The sequence below is a fragment of the Myotis yumanensis genome, unplaced genomic scaffold, assembly GCF_028538775.1.
Source record: "Myotis yumanensis isolate MYYU_CA2020_CCGP unplaced genomic scaffold, mMyoYum1.0.hap1 SCAF_9, whole genome shotgun sequence".
In the NCBI taxonomy this organism is placed as follows: Eukaryota; Metazoa; Chordata; class Mammalia; order Chiroptera; family Vespertilionidae; genus Myotis; species Myotis yumanensis.
The window spans coordinates 17,300,383-17,321,681 of NW_027223760.1; the positions used below are offsets into that span (position 1 = coordinate 17,300,383).

The 21,299-nt window shown below is 41.2% G+C and overlaps 1 protein-coding gene across 3 annotated transcripts in view; it reads right to left on the reverse strand.

The window, feature by feature from the left end:
- The window catches only part of AASS (aminoadipate-semialdehyde synthase), a 78,284-nt gene extending 58,115 nt beyond the window's left edge, over positions 1-20,169 (reverse strand). For 2 of the 3 annotated variants that reach the window (XM_070423803.1, XM_070423801.1), the window contains exons 1-3: positions 10,841-12,681; positions 6,357-6,533; positions 2,892-2,976 (exon numbers count right to left, since the gene is read on the reverse strand). In XM_070423803.1, coding sequence (XP_070279904.1) covers positions 2,892-2,976; positions 6,357-6,533; positions 10,841-11,077 — 499 coding nt within the window. In that variant the 5' untranslated portion in view covers positions 11,078-12,681. Of the gene's footprint in view, positions 1-2,891; positions 2,977-6,356; positions 6,534-10,840; positions 12,682-20,087 lie in introns of those variants that run through there. The other variant, XM_070423802.1, reaches the window with a different exon arrangement.
- Positions 20,170-21,299: the final 1,130 nt, after the last annotated feature.

Consider the following 21,299-nt stretch of genomic DNA (forward strand, 5'->3'; position numbering starts at 1 on the left):
ATCCATCCCCTCAACTTTCTGCGATCAAAGGCACTAAGCCAGCTTCATGCCCGCCCTCCCTTCCGCTTTCAATCCTGCTACAATGGGATGAGTGTCCCTTTTCTCCTCTACAAGTAATCCCTCCACCTTTGTTCCAGATCCCAAGCCTTCCTGCCTTTCGAAGGAATCCACTCTTGAATTATTCTTTACATTATCGCTGTCTATTGGGTTTATTCCTATCAACATTTAAACACTCTTCCATTCCTGCCATACCAAAAAAAAAAAAAAAAAAAGAAAGAACAAATGAAAACAGTCACCATTGATCCCATGACCCCTATTAGCAATTTTAGTGACCTAAATAACCAAACTTAGTGGACACTTCAGATCTTGACGTACTTGTCAGAGGTATTTGTCAATGAAGAGCCCCTTTGTCAGAGTCTCTTCCCTCAGTATCCCATGGCCATTCCTTGAACATTAGTGTCCTCTGCCTTTGCCTTAAAAATTAATCAGCTAGCTTCAGGATTCTGTCCCGGGCCCTATTCTCTTCAATCTCTCATTTTTTTCCCTTAGCTAATTTCATCCAGTCCTAAATTCCAAGTACTCTCTGTATACAGATGACAACACATCTGGATCTCTAACACAGATATTTTTATTTCAAGACCTAACCATCCACCTTACGGATTTCTCAGTTTGGACGTCCCCCAAAAAATAAAAACTCAGCTGCCTGTAGCAAAGTCCTCAGCACCCATTCTTTTCTTCTTTATTGGAACATACTTTTCCTGTCCTACAAAATGTTCTTTTATCTTTTTTTCTGAAATCAACTTTTAAATGGATAATTTATACACAATAAAACACAGCCACAAATGTATTCACCCACAATACCACTAACATAATCGAGATAAGAATATTTCCATCACCCCAGTCAATCTTCCCCAACCCTTAGCTGAAAACAACTACTGATCTATCTCTGTCTGTATAGATTAGTCCCTTCTACAGTTTCATATAAATGTATGAAGTATATATTTTGTGTGTGTCAGCTTTCACTCAGCTGAATGTTTTTGAGATCCATACATACTTTGGGTGTATCGGCAGTTTGCTTCTCTCTATTGCTGAGTTTTCCATCTTATTTATTTATCCATTCTGTGCTGATGGACATTTGGACTGTTTCTAGCCTATTATGAATGAAGACACTACAAATAAGTCTCTACAAAAACTAATTCATTTCCCTTAAGTGTTTATGTATGGTATTTATTTTATACATTGATATTCAAGTTTTTCATTTCTCCTTGAGCTGGATTTGGTAATTTGTGCCTTTCTTTCTTTCTTTTTTTTAAAAATATATTTTATTGATTTTTTACAGAGAGGAAAGGAGAAGGATAGAGAGTTAGAAACATCGATGAGAGAGAAATATCGATCAGCTGCCTCCTGCACACCCCCCACTGGGGATATGCCTGCAACCAAGGTACATGCCCTTGACCGAAATCGAACCTGGGACTCTTCAGTCTGCAGGCCGATGCTTTATCCACTGAGCCAAACAGGTTACTGTTGGTAATTTGTGTCTTTCATGAATTTGTCTATTTTATTGCCATTGTCAAATTTCTTGGACTATTTATAATATTCTCTTATCCTTTTAATGTTTGTAAAATATATAGTGTGTTCCCTCTTGGGTTCCTAATATTGGTAAATAGGGTCTTCTCTTTTTTTTTAACCAACCTAACTAAAGACTTATCAATTTTATTAATATTTTTAAAAAAGAATCAGCTTTTGATTTCACTGATGTTCTCTATTGTTTTCCTGCTTTGATTTCATTGATTTTTCTCTCTTACCTTTATAATTTCCTTTCTTCTATTTGTTTTTGGTTTAATTTCTTGTTTATTTTCTAACTTCTTAAGATGGAAGTTTAGATCATTAACTTGAGAACTTTCTTTTCTAATAAAAGCATTAAATGCTATAGATTGCCTTCTAAGCACCACTTTATCCACATCCCAAAAATGTTGGCATGCTGTTTTTAAACCTTTATTCAGTTAAAAATATTTTCTAATTTGTCCTGTGATTTCTTCTTGACTCTTGAATGGGTTATCCAATAATACATCATTTCTTTTTCAAATATTTGGAAAATTTCTAGTTTTCTTTCAATTATAATTTCTTTTTTATTTATTTTTAAAATTTTATTTTATTGTTTAAAGTATTACAAATAGTAGTACATATGTCTCCTTTTTTCCCCCATTGCAATTATAATTTCTAAGTCAGTTTTATTATAGAGCACATACTCCATGATTTCAAATCTTTTAAATTAATTAAGAATTGTGCATATTGAGAAGTGCTCAATGACTGTCACTTTTATCAGGAGGATGGTAGTGTGTTAGTATCCTATGTCCCTACAAATTTCTGTCTGCTTGTTCTGACGATAACGGACCTTCAGGTAGTCTAATATGATACAGTTATACCACATGGTGTTTCTTGACTAAACAAGGTTCAAAGTACTAACTGAAAAATCAAGTAGAGTTTTTACCCAAACTCCAGCTTCTATCCCTTCTAGATTTCTCCTTTGCTGCTCCTGCCCCGTACCTTTTTCCTCTTTGTCCCGTTCTTCTGCTCCCCAAGTTCTCACCGCCAAACTGACCTCCCCGTCTAGTCTTCCAAACAGAACTACTGAGAAAGTCAGAGCCTATCTACAGTTGCTTTCCTTCTCCCTGCCTTCTTTTTCTTTTTAATTTTTATCATAAACATATTTTCGTGATTTACTTTGTTAGTCTAGTAGCCCCTAAGAGTCATCACCCTCAGATGCACCCTCATGTTTATTTTTATTGGTGAAAATGGACACTTCCATCCCTTTGCCACAAAAAAGAAAAAGCACACACTGTCGCTCCAGTCCAATGTAGACACGGTGATGTCACCGCCCACACACCTACCTGCCACACCGGCCCACTGTCCAAACGCCACGACCCGGACTCCTCTGTGATCCACCATTTTCTCATAATCAATAAGTCGGATTTCCTGACGAAAGAATAACAGATTTCTCAACCAGACCCACCAAGCTTAATTTCAATGAGTAGAGCACATATATGAGCAAGTCAGTGTTTCACATTTTTTCCTCTTATAAAATAAATCTTGACTGGCCAACGTAAGTTACCCTAAGGGGCACCCTGCAACATTTAGAAAATATCATGGGTCACAAGCCAATGACAGGTTTATGATTAGAGATGAAAAAAAATGGTCCTAAACAGGTGCTAAATGCAAATAATAAAGTCATTATTTCTTTTAAAGTTTATCCCAGCAGCATCTACAAATATACCTACAACCCCAAGTCTCCTCACATTCTTCCTTCTAGTCTCAAAGAAAGCAAGCCCCTCTTGAAACTAAGCCCTGTGAGCTAGATCCCAGCTTTCTCCATGTCCTCCAACACCATTACTCTTGAGCTTTTTCTCTGTCCTGCATTATTCCTCTCTGCACAGCTGCTTCCCCTCAACCACTCTAAGTGACGCTCACCCAGGTCCCTTCTACCTTAAAAATAATAACACCGCCCTAGCCGGTTTGGCTCAGTGACTAGAGTGTCGGCCTGCAAACTGAAAGGTCCCAGGTTCAATTCCGATCAAGGGCACATGCCCGGGTTGTGGGCTCGAACCCCAGTGAGGGGGCTTGCAGGAGGCAGCCAGTCAATGATTCTCTCTCATCATGGATGTTTCTATCTCTCTCTCCCTCTTCCTTCCTCTCTGAAATCAATAAAAATATATTTTTAAAAAAATAATAAACACCACTCCCTCTCAAGTCTATATACTCAAATATCTCATTCCTTCTCTCTCTCCCTCCCTCCCTCCCTCTTTCTCTTTCTTACTCTATCTCAGTCTCTCTTCTTCTCTTTCCTCTTTTTTGCTCTCTCTATCCCTTCACAACTAAGTTTCATTTAAAAAGTAGCACAGTCTGCCTGCCTTTTATTTCTTTGCTTCCACTAAAACCAGCCTTCCTCTTTCCTTGGGAATCTCCTCTCTCTTGGGAATGTCTAATTAACTCGTGGTTAAAAGCTACTGACATGTTGTAATTATGCAATGTTTTAAACAGTCCTTTGATTTACTCAAAGATCATATGATTTTACCATATGCATGAATGTAAGAATGTTTATCCAACTCCAAGTAATTGGTTGCAAACTGCTGCCAAAAAGCAGCCCTGCTGGGTCTGTTTTATTAATTGACTTGTAATGAATGAAAGTTCATATAACAACAACCAAAATGTTTCTGAAGTACTTTGTAAAGGAGTTTATCTGCTTAAGGTGAAACATTCTTCTTATAATATTACTTCAGTTAATTACTTTCTGAATTTGTTCTTCAGAAACACTGCAAATTAACTGCAGCCTGGGTCTAGCATATTTCAAATGACTAAGAATGTGTTCTAGCCCGGCCGGCATAGCTCAGTGGTTGAGCATCGACCTATGAGCCAGGAAGTCATGGTTTGATTCCAGGTCAGGGCACATACCCTGGTTGTGGGCTTGATCCCCAGTTGGGGGCATGCAGGAGGCATCCGAAGTAATTCTCTCTCATCATTTATGTTTCTATCTCTCTTTCCCTCTCCCTTCCTTTCTGAAATCAATAAAAATATATATTTTTTAAAGAGAATGTGTTCTATCACCTATATAAAACACTTCCACTGCTTTTACTGTTTGCAAACTCTCCTGTCCTCTGCCTATTCTCAGGTTCTAGTCTAGTTTCTAATGCTCTAACATCCTTACCCCAGGACTTCGGAAAATTTCCTGTTGTCTCTCTATTATAATAGACCTCAGGCTTCTCTAGCTACACTCATCCCCTATGCTCATCCACTCTCATGGCTTTAGATACTATCTAGTCTCTGACAACCACAAAATGTGTGTCAGAAGGAGCTGCCCTCCTGAGCTACAAATTCATATCCAACGGCCCACACAGTGTCTCCTTTTAAATGTGTAATGGATAAATTAAACTCGACAGGCCCTAAACCCAGCTCCCGATTCTCCATCCAAGCCTGCTCCTCTTACAATAGAATCAATTTATGGCGACTCCTTTAAAATCTTGGAGTCATCACTGTCTCCTCTCTTTCTCTCATATTCCACATTCATTTCATTAGGGAATCCTTTGGAAGCAGACCTCTAAAGTACTTGTATTTGTCCCTGCATCACAAACTCCACCACCCTCATACAAGCCCCCATCACTTGTAGCCTAGCGTCTAGGCTGGTCTAGACTTACAATCTTCTTATCAGCTTTGCTCTCTCCCATTTCCACAACGCAGGAAGAATAAGCCTCTTAGAACATCAATATTTATTCTCATCTTTCACTCAAAAGACCAGCAGGCCTTGGCATTACTATTCTCTCTGCTTGGAAGACACCCAGATGGACAGTTTGATCTTTCATCTCCTTCAAATTTTTGCTCAATGAGGCTCTCCCTGATAACCTTATTTAAACTAGCATTGTCCCTTTCCCCAGTGCCCAGCACTCCTTTTCTCCTTCTATAGTCTATGTATCTCCATTACACATATCACCAAGTGCCCTATGAGAGGTCATTTATTTATTTCCTGTCTCCCCCCACTGGAACGTAAGCTCCATGTCAGACACACTATAGGCACTCAGCAAATATTTGTGGAATGAATACTCTGTATTTTAAGTAGCTGCTAGTCATTCCAATAGTATGTATATCTCCAAAATGCTTTTCTCCCCTTTTAATGTTAATGAAGGTAAAAACAGTCTACAATCCAGTTCTGGCACTACAGAGCTGTGCAACCTCAGTCAAGTCACTTCACCTTTCTGGGCTCCATCTGAAAAATGAGGATGATGGATTATATGATTCCTGAGGTTCTTTTCAGCTCAAACATTCTACTTGCTAATATCTGACCACGTGGCCTCATAAACTGGGGATCATTTTGGGAGAACACTTCTCTCATTCCTTCCATTTCAGAGTACAAAAGGAATAAAAGATGTTTGTTTTCTGCCAAACTGGTTTGGCTCAGTGGATAGAGCCTCGGCCTGCAGACTGAAGAGTCCCAGGTTCGATTCCGGTCAAGGGCATGTACCTTGGTTGTGGGCACATCCCCAGTAGGGGGCGTGCAGGAGGCAGCTGGTCGATGTTTCTCTCATCGTTGTTTCTAACTCTCTATCCCTCTCCCTTCCTCTCTGTAAAAAATCAATAAAATATATATATTTTTAAAAAGATGTTTGTTTTCTCTTATAACAAACTCCAAACTCATGCCACAGAGGAGCCTTAAGAACAGCAGAGCTATTCGAGCACTAACTCATAGATCACCTTTCCTACAGAGATGAATAACAAGATGTATTTCCTACATGCTAAAAAAAACTAAAACTCTGCTTGATAATTGAAAGTAATTTCTATGACATTTATGAGTGTTGGTTACTAATTACCTGGTTTAGAATCTCATCCAATAGGCCCATATTGGCCTCCTGGGCCTTTATTGTGTGGGAGAAGAATGCGTAGGTCTTCTTGGGCATTAACTTATCCTCTGGGGGTCTTTTAACTCCCACAATAAGACAAGCTTCAGAAATATCCTCCTGAAGAATGCCGCCAGCTTTGACATATTCCTGGGAATGCAATTTTGGTTAAAAGTTATTCCTCTGATTTGTTGTATTCATGTTTTCTTTCATAACGAAGTATAGCAATTAAAGGCACAACCTTTTGAAGGAGTACAACATGTATTAATAAGAGCAAATAATAGAATAACTACTAATATTTTTACTTGCTGGCTAAAGATCAATTTAATGTGTTTGACTTTTATAGCAAAAATTTAGAAAATTCAGCACATACTCCTATTTTAAGAACAGTTAATAGTTTGATCATAACCACTAGCACATGTGATTTACATATCATTGTGAAATATATCTTTTATACCAACAATGCACTGTAATATTAAATGCTAAGGACTAATTTATTACTCAGGTTCATCTTTTTTTAAAGGAAGACATATCTGCAATATTTACTTTTCTGTGTTTAATTACTATTTATTACTGCCCTACTCTATACAGCAGACTGTGTTAGAGATGAGATGATAAGACACAAAGAAAGCCAGGTAAATCCCTCCTGTAAAGGAGTCCACAAAATACAGTAAGAAAGAAATCAGGCCTAGCTGGTGTGGCTCAGTGGTTGAGCATCAACCTATGAACCCAGGAGGTCATGGTTCAAGTCCCAGTCAGGGCACATGCCTGGGTGGTGGGCTCAATCTCAGTAGGGGGTATGCAGGAAGCAGTCGATCAATGATTTTCTCCAAACATTGATGTTTCTATCTTTCTCCCTCTCCCTTCCTCTCTGAAATCAATGAAAATGTATTAAAAAAAAAAAAAAAGAAGTCAGGAGCACAGTAAATGAGACTGAATTCAAAATAACATTATGATCTGCAGAATCGAAGTGATTATTAGTTTAATCAATACTGAGATAATTCCCAGGTGAGATGGTGAAGGAAGTAGAAAATTTTAAATTAATCTAAAAGGCTGGGTAAAATTTGAAGAGGTGGCAATATCAGTAAGAGGCCTTTTAAAGGAATAGATATAAATATGGAGGCAGGAAAGTAAAGATGTTTAGGGCATAAAGGGTAAATCAATTTGGAAAAGTAGACTAAATATTATCATGGGAAAGATGCACTTTATTGTATAAAAATAATCATCAACATTTATTAATAAGTTACTATGTCCTTTGCCAAGTACTTTGCATGGATCATTCTATTTAATTCTCATAAAGCTCCATGAGGTAGGTACAATTATCATCCCCATTTTATCAATGGGAAACCTGAGACTTGAACACATAACTGAGATTGGACAGCTGGTACATGGAGGCAATAGACAGTCATTTCAGAGTTTTAAATAAGGTGTAACATGATTGAAGCAGAATTAAAAGAGCATCAAAGGTGGCAACTGAATAAAATGAAGATAAATCCACTTAGCAATCTACTTCAAAAGAAAGTAAAAATGGATAGAAGAGATAGTACAATAATGGACATATGTTTCATACCTAGTTTCTTTGAAAATAGTCTATTTGCCCAGGGATAGCAGACTGGCTAAAGAAATCACAACAAACCATGGAGTAATCACAACTGAGTAATTCCTATACCACCATGAACTAACCTGGAGGATTTCCCGGATATGTTCTTAACTAAACAAAGCAAGGTGCAAGAGGATATATATATATATATATATATATATATATACACACATATATATATGTATATATATATATGTATATATATATATTACACAACCTTCTGTATCAGAGTGAAGGGGAAATAAGAACATGTACACACACACTCACATGCTTATTTCTGCAAAAAGAAAGATAGGAATGATAGGTCAGAAGCTAAGGAAAATAGCAGCCTATAGGGTGGGTGAGAATAGATGTCGGAAGATTACAATCACAGCAAGACTTCTCTGCATTACCACTTTTTTACATAGTTTTAATCTTTGAAACTCATAAATGTTTAAGTTATTTGAAAAATAAAATTAAATCAAAAGGATATAAAAGCAAACATAAAATGTAATAGGATAAAAAAAATTAATCCAACTGGATATCACATGGACAATGTGACCATACAGAAAAAAGAATTCAAGTAACTTTTAAACATAGCATTCCGAATATTCCTTGTGAGATCTATTATAAAGAAAAAAGTCAAAGAAATATTAAAGTCCATTTAATATTTTTTGAGATCTGATTGGCATACAACATTATGTTAGTTTCAAGTGTACGACATAATGATTCAATATTTGTATATCCTGCAAAATGATCACCATACTAAGTCTAGTTAACATCTGTCCAAACATAGTTACAGAATTTTTTTTGTGATGAGAACTATAAAGGTCTATTCTCTTAGCATCAGCAGGTTTATTGTTAACTGTAATATTTGCATTGTGATTCCAAAATTATTTTATGTATATTTTGGGGTAGAGCAAAAATGTGCATTCATGTTATAAGAAATTTAAATTTTCACTGCTAGGGAAACAAATGCAAATATACAATTTTAAAGGTAAGAAATACCTGCAATGTTAAATTTTGGAAATATCAGTGTTAGCTCATGATTAAATTATATACAATTAATATAGACCGTTATTACATACAATTAATTATATATATTATATATATATATATTTTCTGTGTGTGTGTGTGTGTATTTCTTTGCTCTGTCACTGAAAGGGCTAAGAGCAACAATATCTCAGTAACATAAGCACACCTAACACCAGATACTAGATCTTGGTTTCTATAAACTAAAAAAAAAAATCAGGATTCCTTGATGTAATGGCTGATTCCAGCAGTGGGGCAGAAAAAACACAAAGTGAAGCTAGGACAATTTGCTGTTTAAGGCAACCAGAAAGTTCAGAGATAAAAGGATTCATGTACAAATGACATGGAAGCAACAAACAATCCAATAAAAAATTGGCAAAGGATCTGAATACACTTCTCTAAAGAGGATATACAGATATACAGATGGCAATAGACATAAGAAAAAAATGCTCAATGTCACTAATCATCAGAGAGATGTAAAAACTACAATGAGGTATCCCCTCTCACCTGTCAGAATGGCTATCATCAATAAATCATCTATCCACTGAGCCCTAACCGGTTTGGCTCAGTGGATAGAGCGTCAGCCTGTGGACTGAAAGGTCCCAGGTTCAATTCCAGTCAAGGGCACGTACCTTGATTGCGGGAACATCCCCAGTAGGAGGTATGCAGGAGGCAGCTGATCGATGTTTCTCTCTCATCGATGTTTCTAACTCTCTATTCTCCCTTCCTCTATGTAAAAAATCAATAAAATATATTTTAAAAATAAATAAATCAACAAACAACAAGCACTAGTGAGGATGTGGAGAAAAGGGAACCCTCCTGCACTGTTAGTGGGAAGGCAGACTGAGTTTCCTCAAAAAATTGAAAATGGAACTGCCATTTGACCCAGAGATTCCACTTCTGAGAATATATCTGAAGAAACCTGAAGCACTGATTCAAAAGAATATATGCACCCCTATGTCCACTGCATTGTTATTTACAATAGCCAAGATTTGGAAGCAGCCCAAGTGCCCATCAGTAGATGAGTGGATAAAAAAGCTGTGGTACATTTACACAATGGAACACTACTAGGCTGTAAAAAAAGAAGGAAATCTTACCTTTCGCAACAGCATGGATGGACCTGAAGAGTATTATGCTAAGTGAATAAGCCAGTCAGAGAAAGACAAGTACCACATGATTTCACTTATATGTGGAATCTAATGAACAAAATAAACTGACAAACAAAGTAGAAACAGACTCATAGATACAGAGAACAGACTGACAGCTGTCAGAAGGGAGTGGGGTTGGCAGGCTGGGTGAAAAAGGCGAAGGGATTAAACAAAACCAAAATTCACAGACACAGGCAACAGTATGGTAATTACCAGAAGGAAAAGGGGGGGGTTGGTGGGGGAGGTAGAAGAGAGAAAAGGGGCGATAAATGGTGACAAAGGGAGACTTGCCTTTGGTCGGTGAACAGAAAAGACAATATACAGATGATGAAATGCAGAACTGTACACCTGAAACCTATATAATTGTATTAATCAATGTCACTCCAATAAATTCAATTAAAACATTTTAAAAACCTTGAAAAAATAGAAAGGTCAAAAATGTTTTTATAAATTAAAGCAATCTCTTTACCCCTCAGCTGGAGAAAGCATAAAATGGAATGAAAAAAAATATTTATGGGTTGAATTCTGGACTCAGGTAAGGATTCTAACTAGCCATCTCATGATAACCCAAGTAAAGAAATATTGCCATGTGGTGTTCAGTATTTTTGAGCCACATTTTCTTTTCACTGGGGTGTTCCCTCATTTCCATTGACAGGGTCATGTTATTCTCACATATTTAAGACACTGGCAATATTTACCTCATCGTGAATGGCTCGCCGGTTGGAGGGCTGGATTAAGACCTTGTATCCCAGGTTGGTGATCCCTTTGATGTGCCGGGGAGCCAAAGGCGCCCTCCTCTCCCAGGCGTTCACATCCTCCCGCCGCACGGCCATCACCGGCTTGTGGTGAAGCCCCCGGCGGAGGCTGAGCCCCAGCCGGCCCAGCCTGGTGCTACACATGCGCAGCATCTCGAAGCCTGGTGACTGCAAAGACATCGTTAGAGCACAGGACAAGAGGCAGGCAGGTTCACAGGTCAGTTCTGGTCTCCTAAGAAATCTGCTGTGAAAGCCAACCAGCTCAGATGATAGCAGATACAAGATAGAGAATACAGGAGAAGAAACCTGGATGGTATAGTGTTCCTTTACCCAGACGCAAATTGCCACAAACGATGTTATTTCTTTCCAAAAATAAAAAAGTAAGGGGCGCCCTGGCCAGGCGGCTCAGTTGACTGGAAGGCCGTACGTGCACCAAAAGGTTTCGGGTTTGATCCCTCATCAGGGCACATACCTAGGTTACAGGTTCCATCCCACATCCGGGTGTGTACAGGAGGCAACCAACTGATGTTTCTCTCTCACATCTCTCTCTCTCTTTCTCTCTTTTTCTCAAAATCAATAAAAACATATCCTTGGGTGAGGATTAAAAAGTACAGAGCAATGTATGGGACACTAACCCATATCTGGGAAGCTGAAGTTGATTTTTAAACATATGTTTTTATCAAACAACTATTCAGCACAGAAGTTTTAAGCACGTTAACCTGCAATGCAAATATAGGAAGATTTGAGGGCATAAGTTTGGAATTCTTTAATCATGTCCAAGGTTCTTGGTGATCTAGCTCCAACGTGTTTCAAGTTTCATCTCTGACCACTTTCTCGCAAGTGCTGCTCAGTGTTGGGCTGCCTGTTCCTCAGTGAACTGCTTTTCACTTTCACTGGTCGGTGATGAGATACGCACAGAAAGAGAAAGTTAGCACTTAGAGACCTTGGTATCACATGATCACTTGTCTAGGAATTCACTGTCACTGAATTTTATAAAAGGATTGGTCCCGGGCACATTGGACATTTAAGAAAACAAAACAAACACACATGTTCGTCCACCGCACGTGTTAGTTTAAGCAGCAGAGCCCTGAACGCAAATACATGGACTACATGATTTCACATCTCCCAGAAATGTTCTACCAATTACTACTAGCATTTAGCCAAAGTGGTACAGAATACCTTTCTGTTACATCAGACGGCAACCTCTAAATCAGACCCACCACGCAGATGGGGAATGTTTATCCAAACCTGGGGGCATACAAATACTTGCAACTCACAGCACCACAGACCAAAGAACAAAGGGACCAGCAAGGAGGCCCTCTAAGAAGCCTTAGGGAGAGAGAGGACATGAACAGAAAGGGCTGCACACAGCAAGTGAGCACGCAGATGCTTAGGGCCCACATCAATGACCAACAGCATCTCAGGAAAAGACTGTTGTGGTTTACTTAACATACTGTTTTTAAAAGAGACAACACTGAGCCCAAACCCAAGCCAAAGCACATAGCATTTATTCTCTCCCAAAAAGGAGTCAAAAACGGCAGCACCCCATGAAACTTGAATCCCTATGTTCTCCAATAAAACCCACTCCAAAGACATGCAATTCTTTTGAACACACAGGTAAGCCCAGAAATGGCCCCATCGTCCCAGCAGGAGCTGTATTTCATATTCCACAGGTGATGGAGGGACGCCACATCCTCTGTTCTTTGCAGCAATTCTTGGCGTTAACATGAGGGAACACTTTCAGATAATATAGCCCCTCTCTCCCCGCAACCTGATTCATAACCACAGCCTCCCTCCCTCGGCGACCATCCCTCTCCCTCCCCCCTCCTCCTCTGTCTGGGGCAGGGATGTGATAGGAGAGACATAGACACAAGCATGTAATAGATTTTGGCGAAGGCAGGCTTTCCATGGGGGACAGGAACAGAAGCAGCAGCCTGTGAGCCTCTGGAGTTTATTTGGGAAGTTGCTTTCACTTTCCCTTTTTGTAGGCAATTCTCAAATCACAAGTCCCAGAGCTTTGTTTTCAAACAAATGTTAACAATGGTTACCACTGACTGGACATAATATGCCAAGCACCAGGCTGAGCACCTTACAGATATTATTTTATTTTCTCCTTGCAAAAAGTCTTATTAACTAGATACTGTTGTTACAGGTGAAGAAACTGACCTGGAGTCTCAGTAGAACTAACGCTTTTAAGCAAAAGCGGGATTCCTCGGTTACTAGTTAACACTCGGGATTTTCTCTTCTTTGCGGAAGCCTGCAGATCCACACCATGCAGGTCTGACACAGGTTGTTACTGCTGCCAGCTCGTTTCAGAAATAGATCAGATCCATATGGCATTGGCTTTAACAGTTCTTAGTGAATAATCCATTCTGCCCCAAGCATGGGCTGCCTCTACCCATCCCTTTCCCATGTGCCGCCAAAAACCCTTCCTGAGTCCCTGCCAAGATACGGTCCAGTTCTCTGGGAGCTTAGGAAAACATTTGTGCAGGCATTACTGCATTACTAACTGCCTGAACCTGAAACCTGGTCTCAGCCTAGAACTTTCCGGGCCCACCATTCATTTCATTGTAAGGTTATCCTGAACTATCTAGCAGTGAAGATTTCTCCATTGCTTTTAGGCGAGGCACGGCAGGTGTCTGGTATTTCATGGAAATGCCCAGGTTGGCTGTTCCGGGTGTCCCTGTCCTGGAATTTGTGTTGTTGTGTTTTTTTCCCCCCCGAGGAGATCGGGAAGTAAACAACTTGTGTATTTCTGGCAATGCCTCCCGTGAAACAAAGCAGGAAGGCCCCTGGCTTACCGCTGGCGCTGGCCAGGTCACTTCACGGTGACAGGTGCTGACAACAGCCTGTAGCATGAGCAAAGAGGATGTGGATGAGCAAGAGGAGAAGAAAAAGAAAGATCTGGGGAGAATAAGGAGGAGCCAGAGGAGAAGAGGGCTAGGGGGAGAAAGAGAAGTGTCACCCAGTCAGGGGAGGGGGACAAAACCCTTCCCCTGACAATTGCTAAAGTCTTCCCTTCAACACAGGAAGGGCTAATGTTTCAACAGCATAAAAATGACATTTAAAAGATTCTATCCTATGTTTTTGTAAGACAAGAAGAGCACTAAGGTACACATTTCACTTCCCCAGGATTGATTGGGAATTTGAAATGACTGAATGTCGTGGGAGTACTCTACTGAACTAAATGCTCAGACATGCGCAGAGACAGGGGGACAATCAGTGGATGGGTTCTAGCACTAGGACATAGTATGTGATATCGCAGCACCTCTCTTCCCATCTCTCAATGGGGGGGAAGAAAAGAATTTCTTTCAACTTACAAATTATCAATCTTTACAATGTACACATGAGAATCAGGGGAAGGAGAACGTGCTTATATGTTCTTGGTATTTCTATCCTTTTCGAGAGAAATGAAAAGGAAAATGGGGATTAAAAATAGAAATAGATCATAGATAGATAGATAGATAGATAGATAGAGCATGGCACTCCATACATATACCACAATTCTCTTTCAGTGACCATGACATAAACTGTGGTGATTAAGTATATCATCACCCCAAATCACATGAAGGAAACAAAGAAAATTTTGTGAGGTGTATTTATAAAAGATTCTATCTGAGGAAAAGCCATGTTCACAGGCAGAGGAACTGATATGTATTTGGGAAGGTCCTTTCAAATGATGAGCAGACTGGTCTTTGTACAATTACATATATTAATATAGTAGTAGCTGATCATTTGGATATTTAAATAAAAATATAATAAAAGCCCAAAATTTTCTTGATGGAGTTAGATTTTGCCCATTGATTATAGAAGAGGTGTTTTGATTTCTTTCTTTAATTCAAAAAAATCTGGTGGGCCCCTAAGATGTGCATAGCATGATGTTAGGTACTTCTAAAGAAGCAGAAATTCCATTTCTGCCCATTTTCATGGGATCCAACAGGAGCAGGGTGAGACAATTTCATTTAATTAGATGGTCCCCATTAAAATCTAATGGCAAGCCCTGGCTAGTATGGCTCAGTTGGTTAGAACATTGTCCTATACACTAAAAGGTATCAGGTTCGATTCCCAGTCAGGGCACACGTGGGACACAGCTCATTGATGTTTCTCATCTCTCTCTCCCCCCACCTCTCTCTCTCAGATGAATTTCTAAAAAAATTTAAAAATCTGATAGTGAAGTATCAATTACTGATTCTAACCTGTGAATTATCAATTACTGATTTTAACTGAATATTAGAGTCAGAATGACCCTGAAGGTAGTGAGCCCCATAAAAATCAAGAATTTTCTGTGGTTTATAAAAATCATTTTCCAAGTATCTAAGGATGAATCACAATAAAAACAGTCTACTGTTCTGGTAGTCATAACTTTTAAATGTAACTGGATTAACCATTTGTACGCTATAAGCATCTAGGGACGCAAGCAGCAGACCTTTTTTAATTAAATTCAAAATATCGTGGCAGTTAACTGGTTAAGTTACATCTACCTGCTACTGTTTAGGTAGTACGTATGCCATACAACGTTGTATTTGATTTGTGCTGATTTTCATGAGTAAGAGTGGTAGGTAGTTTAATAGAGCTGAGATCTACATAGAGCTTTTTTATTTTTTCATCTAATATTAAAAAATCCTTTAAGTCTCTTCAGTCCTTTTCATAGCATCAACCTAACCAGGAAACTTTTTAAACTCACAAACCACCCACCTAAACCAGAACAATTTGTGAGCTAAATACAAGAACTTCAGTACAAAAAGGGACTCCTAATTTCTGTTTCCAGTGGGACACGTACAAAGTAATACACATTCCTAATTAACAAATTAAGTCCAAACCTCCCATCTCTAGCCCCAGTAGTCAGAGATGTGCTCTTTGTCCTTATGTTTAGATTTTTAAAAGAATGCCACTAGTCTATAATGCAATGACTCAAACTCAAACTAAGTTACATGGAGAGATTTCTCAATGCCAATTATTTGTTGTACCAATCAGGCACACGTCTTGATTAGATATTGAGAGGCTAAGGAATGGAGTAACCTTGAGTTGAACAAAATAAGGAAATGGCTGAGAAATGAAAATGTTTTATAGTTACCCTTCCAATTCACTCAAAAACCACAAGTGTCTTTTAAAAACCAGGGTTTCCCAGGAAGCCTTGGTACTGTAGCTAAGGGAAGGCAGCTCCCTGACCATGTGCCTTGGCCCACACTACGTAGTATTTGGTATTCAGACTATAATACTCCTGGAGAGGTCCCAAAAAGTTACAAATTAACAGAACACCTGATGATGGCCTAGCACTAATTCAAATACCTTCCAACCCCAAGGCTTGCTAGAACTAGGCTTGGGCATGCAGCAACACTGTCCTTCCTCCATACCTGTACTTCCTGTTGCACAGCTACATCCTTTAATGCTTCCACATTAAACTCCTTACAGTCGGCCAGAAATTTTTTAAAAAGTAGACTTGGGTGGGTGGACCCTATTAATATTAACTAATCTGGTCTAAGAATACTCCTAAATTCTCAAGCCCATGAACTAGGCATAGTTATCCAAGGATATGAGACCTAAGATTCTCCTGGTGTCTAGCCCACAGATTCTGTTTCACTGAGATGGAATGCAAAGTTAGTTCTGAACTGGAGACTCATCCAAATGTCTCTCTGCTCATGTGTCTGTCTCTTTGCTAAACTGTAAATGCTCTGAGGGAATAAACTGTGTTTTATTCATCTTTTGTTACTGGTACGTACGAGACTCAAATGTTTTAAGGAAAAAAAAATGAATGAATCAATGACCAAGTTTAAGTGAACATATAAAGACCTATGCAGCAGAGAAAACAAAGTAGACACACCAAATAGGGACTCATATTCCCCTCCCCACCCCGACTCCCAGCCACAACATTCAACAACAACAAAAAAAGCTATTCTCTGCCAAGGTCTTATAGACCAACAAATGTTACGAAATGCAATAGAATATGGTAGGAAAATACAGACCTGGGAGCTGAAACTAATAACTAGCTGTGGGGTTCCTTCTCTTGACCTCAGTTTCCTCTTCCAGACTAATTTATAGTACAAAAGTCCTTTTCAGCTCTCATAGTCTATTAAGGATATTAGTGCCTGGGCACTGTGGACTATAAAATCATTAGAATTTTGGAACATAAATAGACACTCTGACTCAGGGAGATCCAGCTAAAGCATACTAAACAAGGAAGCAAAAACACTAGAAAGACTATGGGCGGCAGCCATTCTCCTGTTACCTGCATTAACTACCTGCAGTCACCGGGAGCCCAGAACTTGCAACAGGAGGGCCACACCTGAAAGGAACACCAACTCCCTGCCTGCACAGATGGCCTGGGCAACCGGACGCCACTTACCCTGTGGCCTCGGTGCATAACAACCTGTCTATATTTTATCTGCAAAATGGAGTCGGGTCTGCTGTGAAGTTTACTTGAACTAATACACATAACCTGCTGAGCACTGCCTTGCATGCTGTAAACACTCCGTAAATGTTAAAAAATGAAGTCTCTAAGCCTGACGGCTCCTCAAAGATGAGTACAGCGACACTACCAACAGAAGACTCTATCTTCCTCTCCTCTTTGTCAGATCTTGTAGGCGGGCATGTCAAACTGGCCCCATGCGGCCCACAACAAATAGAATGGTATGTAAGAAATGTTTTAATAAAGATTTCATGCCGAAACCGGTTTGGCTCAGTGGATTGAACGTCAGCCTGCGGACTGAAAGGTCCCAGGTTCAATTCCGGTCAAGGGCATGTGCCTGGGTTGTGGGCACATCCCCAGTAGGAGATGTGCAGGAGGCAGCTGATCGATGTTTCTCTCTCATCGATGTTTCTGACTCTCTATCTCTCTCCCTTCCTCTCTGTAAAAAATCAATAAAATATATTTTAAAAAAAGATTTCGTAACTTAATTTTTACAATATCCTGTTATACATAATTATTAATAACAAACTACAACGTTCACTAATGACTGATGACTATAATCGTGTTGCATTCATTTCCCTTACGCGCCGGCACACCATTTCTCTCCACTAATACTAGCAGTGAACTTTTTAGCAGCCAATGGCCATGTCATTAGTCTTGGAGTGACTTGTTTGGTGTGCGCAACAGGAAATATTTCGCTTTTGGCGAACAAGAAAAATAGGTTTATTTGCATTACGCTTATTAATTTGTGCAGTTATTCAGAGTCTGGTAAGTTAATGTTCAAGCAAAAATATTAATTTTTATTAAAATGTTCTATATTTTATGTTAATGACTTATTTATTTCAGCCCTTTTATTCAGCATGTCTATCACAATAAACCCATGTTTCTATGAAAATTGAAGCTTTTGTTTTTTTGTGGCCCACATAAACTTAAACCTTGTTTATTTGGCCCGTGTTCACCTTTGAGTTTGACATGCTTGCTGTAAGACCTTCACAATGGCTTCCTGTTAATTCCCTCCCAGTCTTACATCCAAAAAAGGAGCCCAGGAAGCCCTCTTTGCAACGTCACCCTTTAGGCAAGGGCATTTAAGATAAACAGCTTACTATTTTGATGCTGCGTTTCATCAAATTTAAGACTTTTTATTTTTTCACATTTTAGCATCCCTAAAATAGGAATGCATCTTAAATGATTTCATCTGAGATAAATATGGTGATAATGTTATTGGTTATTTCCCACTCAAAATGCCCAGTGTTTCTGTTATTCCATGAATTTCAGGAATTTGCTGTGGCCTCACCAAGGAAATTTGCCACTGTTTATAGTTTTATTTCTATAAAAAAATACTAAAGACTATTTGCAAAAATGAAAACTTTTTTGTTAAATGGACACTACCCACACACGAAAGACCACTTCCAAACTCCCAAGCCACGATTGGTTAAGACTTAAATAAAGGTTTAAAGTTAGCTAGGGGGGGGGGAAATTTCAATTGTAAATAATTCAAATTAAAGTGCTGATGATGCTGCCACCCATAACAAATGAGACTGATAACAAATACGAATTTCTGGAGAGTGGGGGAGTGACTTAGGCACGTTGGTTTAAACCTCTGTCCTCCTAGCTCACTTTGCAGAAAAGCCACCGGTTCACATCACCAGGTCAGGAAGCCCCGGGCTCGCTAGTCTTTATGGGGAAAGGGCGGGAAAGGAAGTGCAAGTGGCAAAATCAAAATACATGCACACACAGACAATGACACAAAGCGCTGGGAGTGATTTCTTTTTTTAAATAAAGTATGTGAAAGCCGCTGCCGGGTCAGCGACCTGTGTACCACCAGCTACGCCTGCACAATCACAGCTACATCTTCTCCCCGTTCCCATACCCGATGGATGACCCACAATATCAAAACGTGCTCCTCTTTGTTCAGGTTACTGAACTCGCTCTCCTCCCCTCTCTCCAGGCCCCCACCCCACGTCCACTCCCCTCAAATCGGTGCCTGGAAAGCACATCGCTTCTGGAAGTTGTGAGGACACTGGAGCCCAGTTCCGTCAAGCAGGGCAGGCGAACAAACGGCTTCCACCCGCACCCACTCGCCGGGCGGGCGGGCTCCTCACTGGCCCACACAGACCCTGCAAGTCTCGGGGTTCAGGAGGCGCTGAGATCCGAGGCGTCCAACTCCACCCCCACTCCTATCTGTTAGAGTGCAGACCGGAGCCGCAGCTTGCTGGGCGCGGGGGAGGGGGGTCCATGTCAAAGCCAGTCCGAGATGGCCCGCTGAGAAGTTTGTGATCCGAGTTGGGCTAAGCAGGCCAGAACTGGACAACAACTGCACAGAAAGACGGCGGTGGGGATGGGGTCCCCCCCCCCCCCCCACCCCGCCGCAATCTCCATCAACCACCCCCGCAGCCAGCCAATCTAAAGAAGCACTCAGTCCGAGAATCAACAGAGGGTTTGCTCCTGGGCTCCAACACCGATCGATCCTCGACTCCGCGGCAGCCCCACCCCCTTCCGCCGCCAAAAAAGAAATCCGAATGGCATCCCTCCCCCTTCTATGCAGCCAGTTGGGAGCCGCGCCAGCGGCCCCCCGGCTGCGCTGAGCCCTCAGTCCTCACGCTCCCAGCCCCTGCGCGCAGCGGCGAGCCGGGCAGCCTGTGGGGGGCCCCCGCGCGGCGCAGGAGCAGGGCGCAGAGCTCCGCCTGGGCTCCCGGCCGCACCCCGTCCCGCCGGCGACCCCTCCCCCCCCACCCCCCGATCCCAGCGCATCCCGGCGGCGGAGCCCCCCGCACCCCTCCTCACCTCGTCCTCCCAGGTGCTGACCGGTCCCCGCCGCCTCCCAGCTCCCAGATCCCGGCAGGGCAGGCCCCGAAGTCCCGGCAACAATTGGGATGCGAGCCGGGAGGAGGAGGTGTTTGCTCAACTTCTGAGGACGTCAGGCCGCCTCCCCCCGCAGCCAATCAGCGGCCAGCCTGAGGGAACAACCTTCTCCTCCGCCAATCGGCGGCGCTCCCAGGTGCTGGGTCATGCCCGCCCCCGCTCCGCCCCGAAAATCCTCTGCCTGTTGGATCGCTGACCTGCGTCCTTCGCGGGGCCATCAGGTCCTCTCGGGACAGTTATTGACCAGGTTCCTAGCTGTCCGCAGCAGAGGACAGGCAGGGGCAGAGGACGGCGAAAATAGCCCGGGCCACACACGCTACATGGATGCGTGAATTTCCTGGAAAAAGTTGTGAGCTCCTGTCCATTGCGTTTGTTTAGCAATTTACATTTTTTTTTTTTTCAAAGCATGTTCCCAGCCCCATAGCAAGCCTGTGAAGGCAGATAACAGCTCGGAGTACAGTTTTTGAGTCCAGCAAACTGAGGCTGGAAAAAAATTAGCATATCTATGTCCAATGATTCTTATGAATCAGGTGTATCTGGCAAAACCCAATGTTCTTTAAAAGTCCTAAGTGGCCCCAGAGGAACAGGGGAGATGGATTTCATAAACTCCAGCCTCAGCACTAGAGGCGGAGGGGTGCCCGAAGCCCATCCGCGGTCCTGCTAAGGAGTCAATGGCCAGAAGGTACTCTTCCCCCCTGTTTTTATAACTTTCTCCAACACTCACACTTTTGTCATACCTGCCACAGAGGTGTTGAACTATCAGACTCTCTTAGAGCCTAGATAGAATATCCTCATAAACTCCTCTTGCTCCTCTAATTGCCGAGTAAATTAGAATCATCTCTAGAAGTAGGAATTTTCCTCTGTATCTTTAGCTTCACATATCCAAAGTGATCTTCCTGATGACCCCCCATCCCCACCATCCTAAAGCCTTCTCTTCTTGCTGTGTTTCCCAGCTCTGTTCTTGATATCGCCAACTTCCTAATCACCACCTCGCCACGCCTGAAACCCCAAGTTTGCTTCAGTTCTTCCTCTGGCCTGTCAGCCTTAACCTGTCCTTTCAAATCCCTCTACTATCACCGTCATTCCGACCCCTTTGTACACCACCCGGCCTCTATTCCCTTAGGCACACAAATC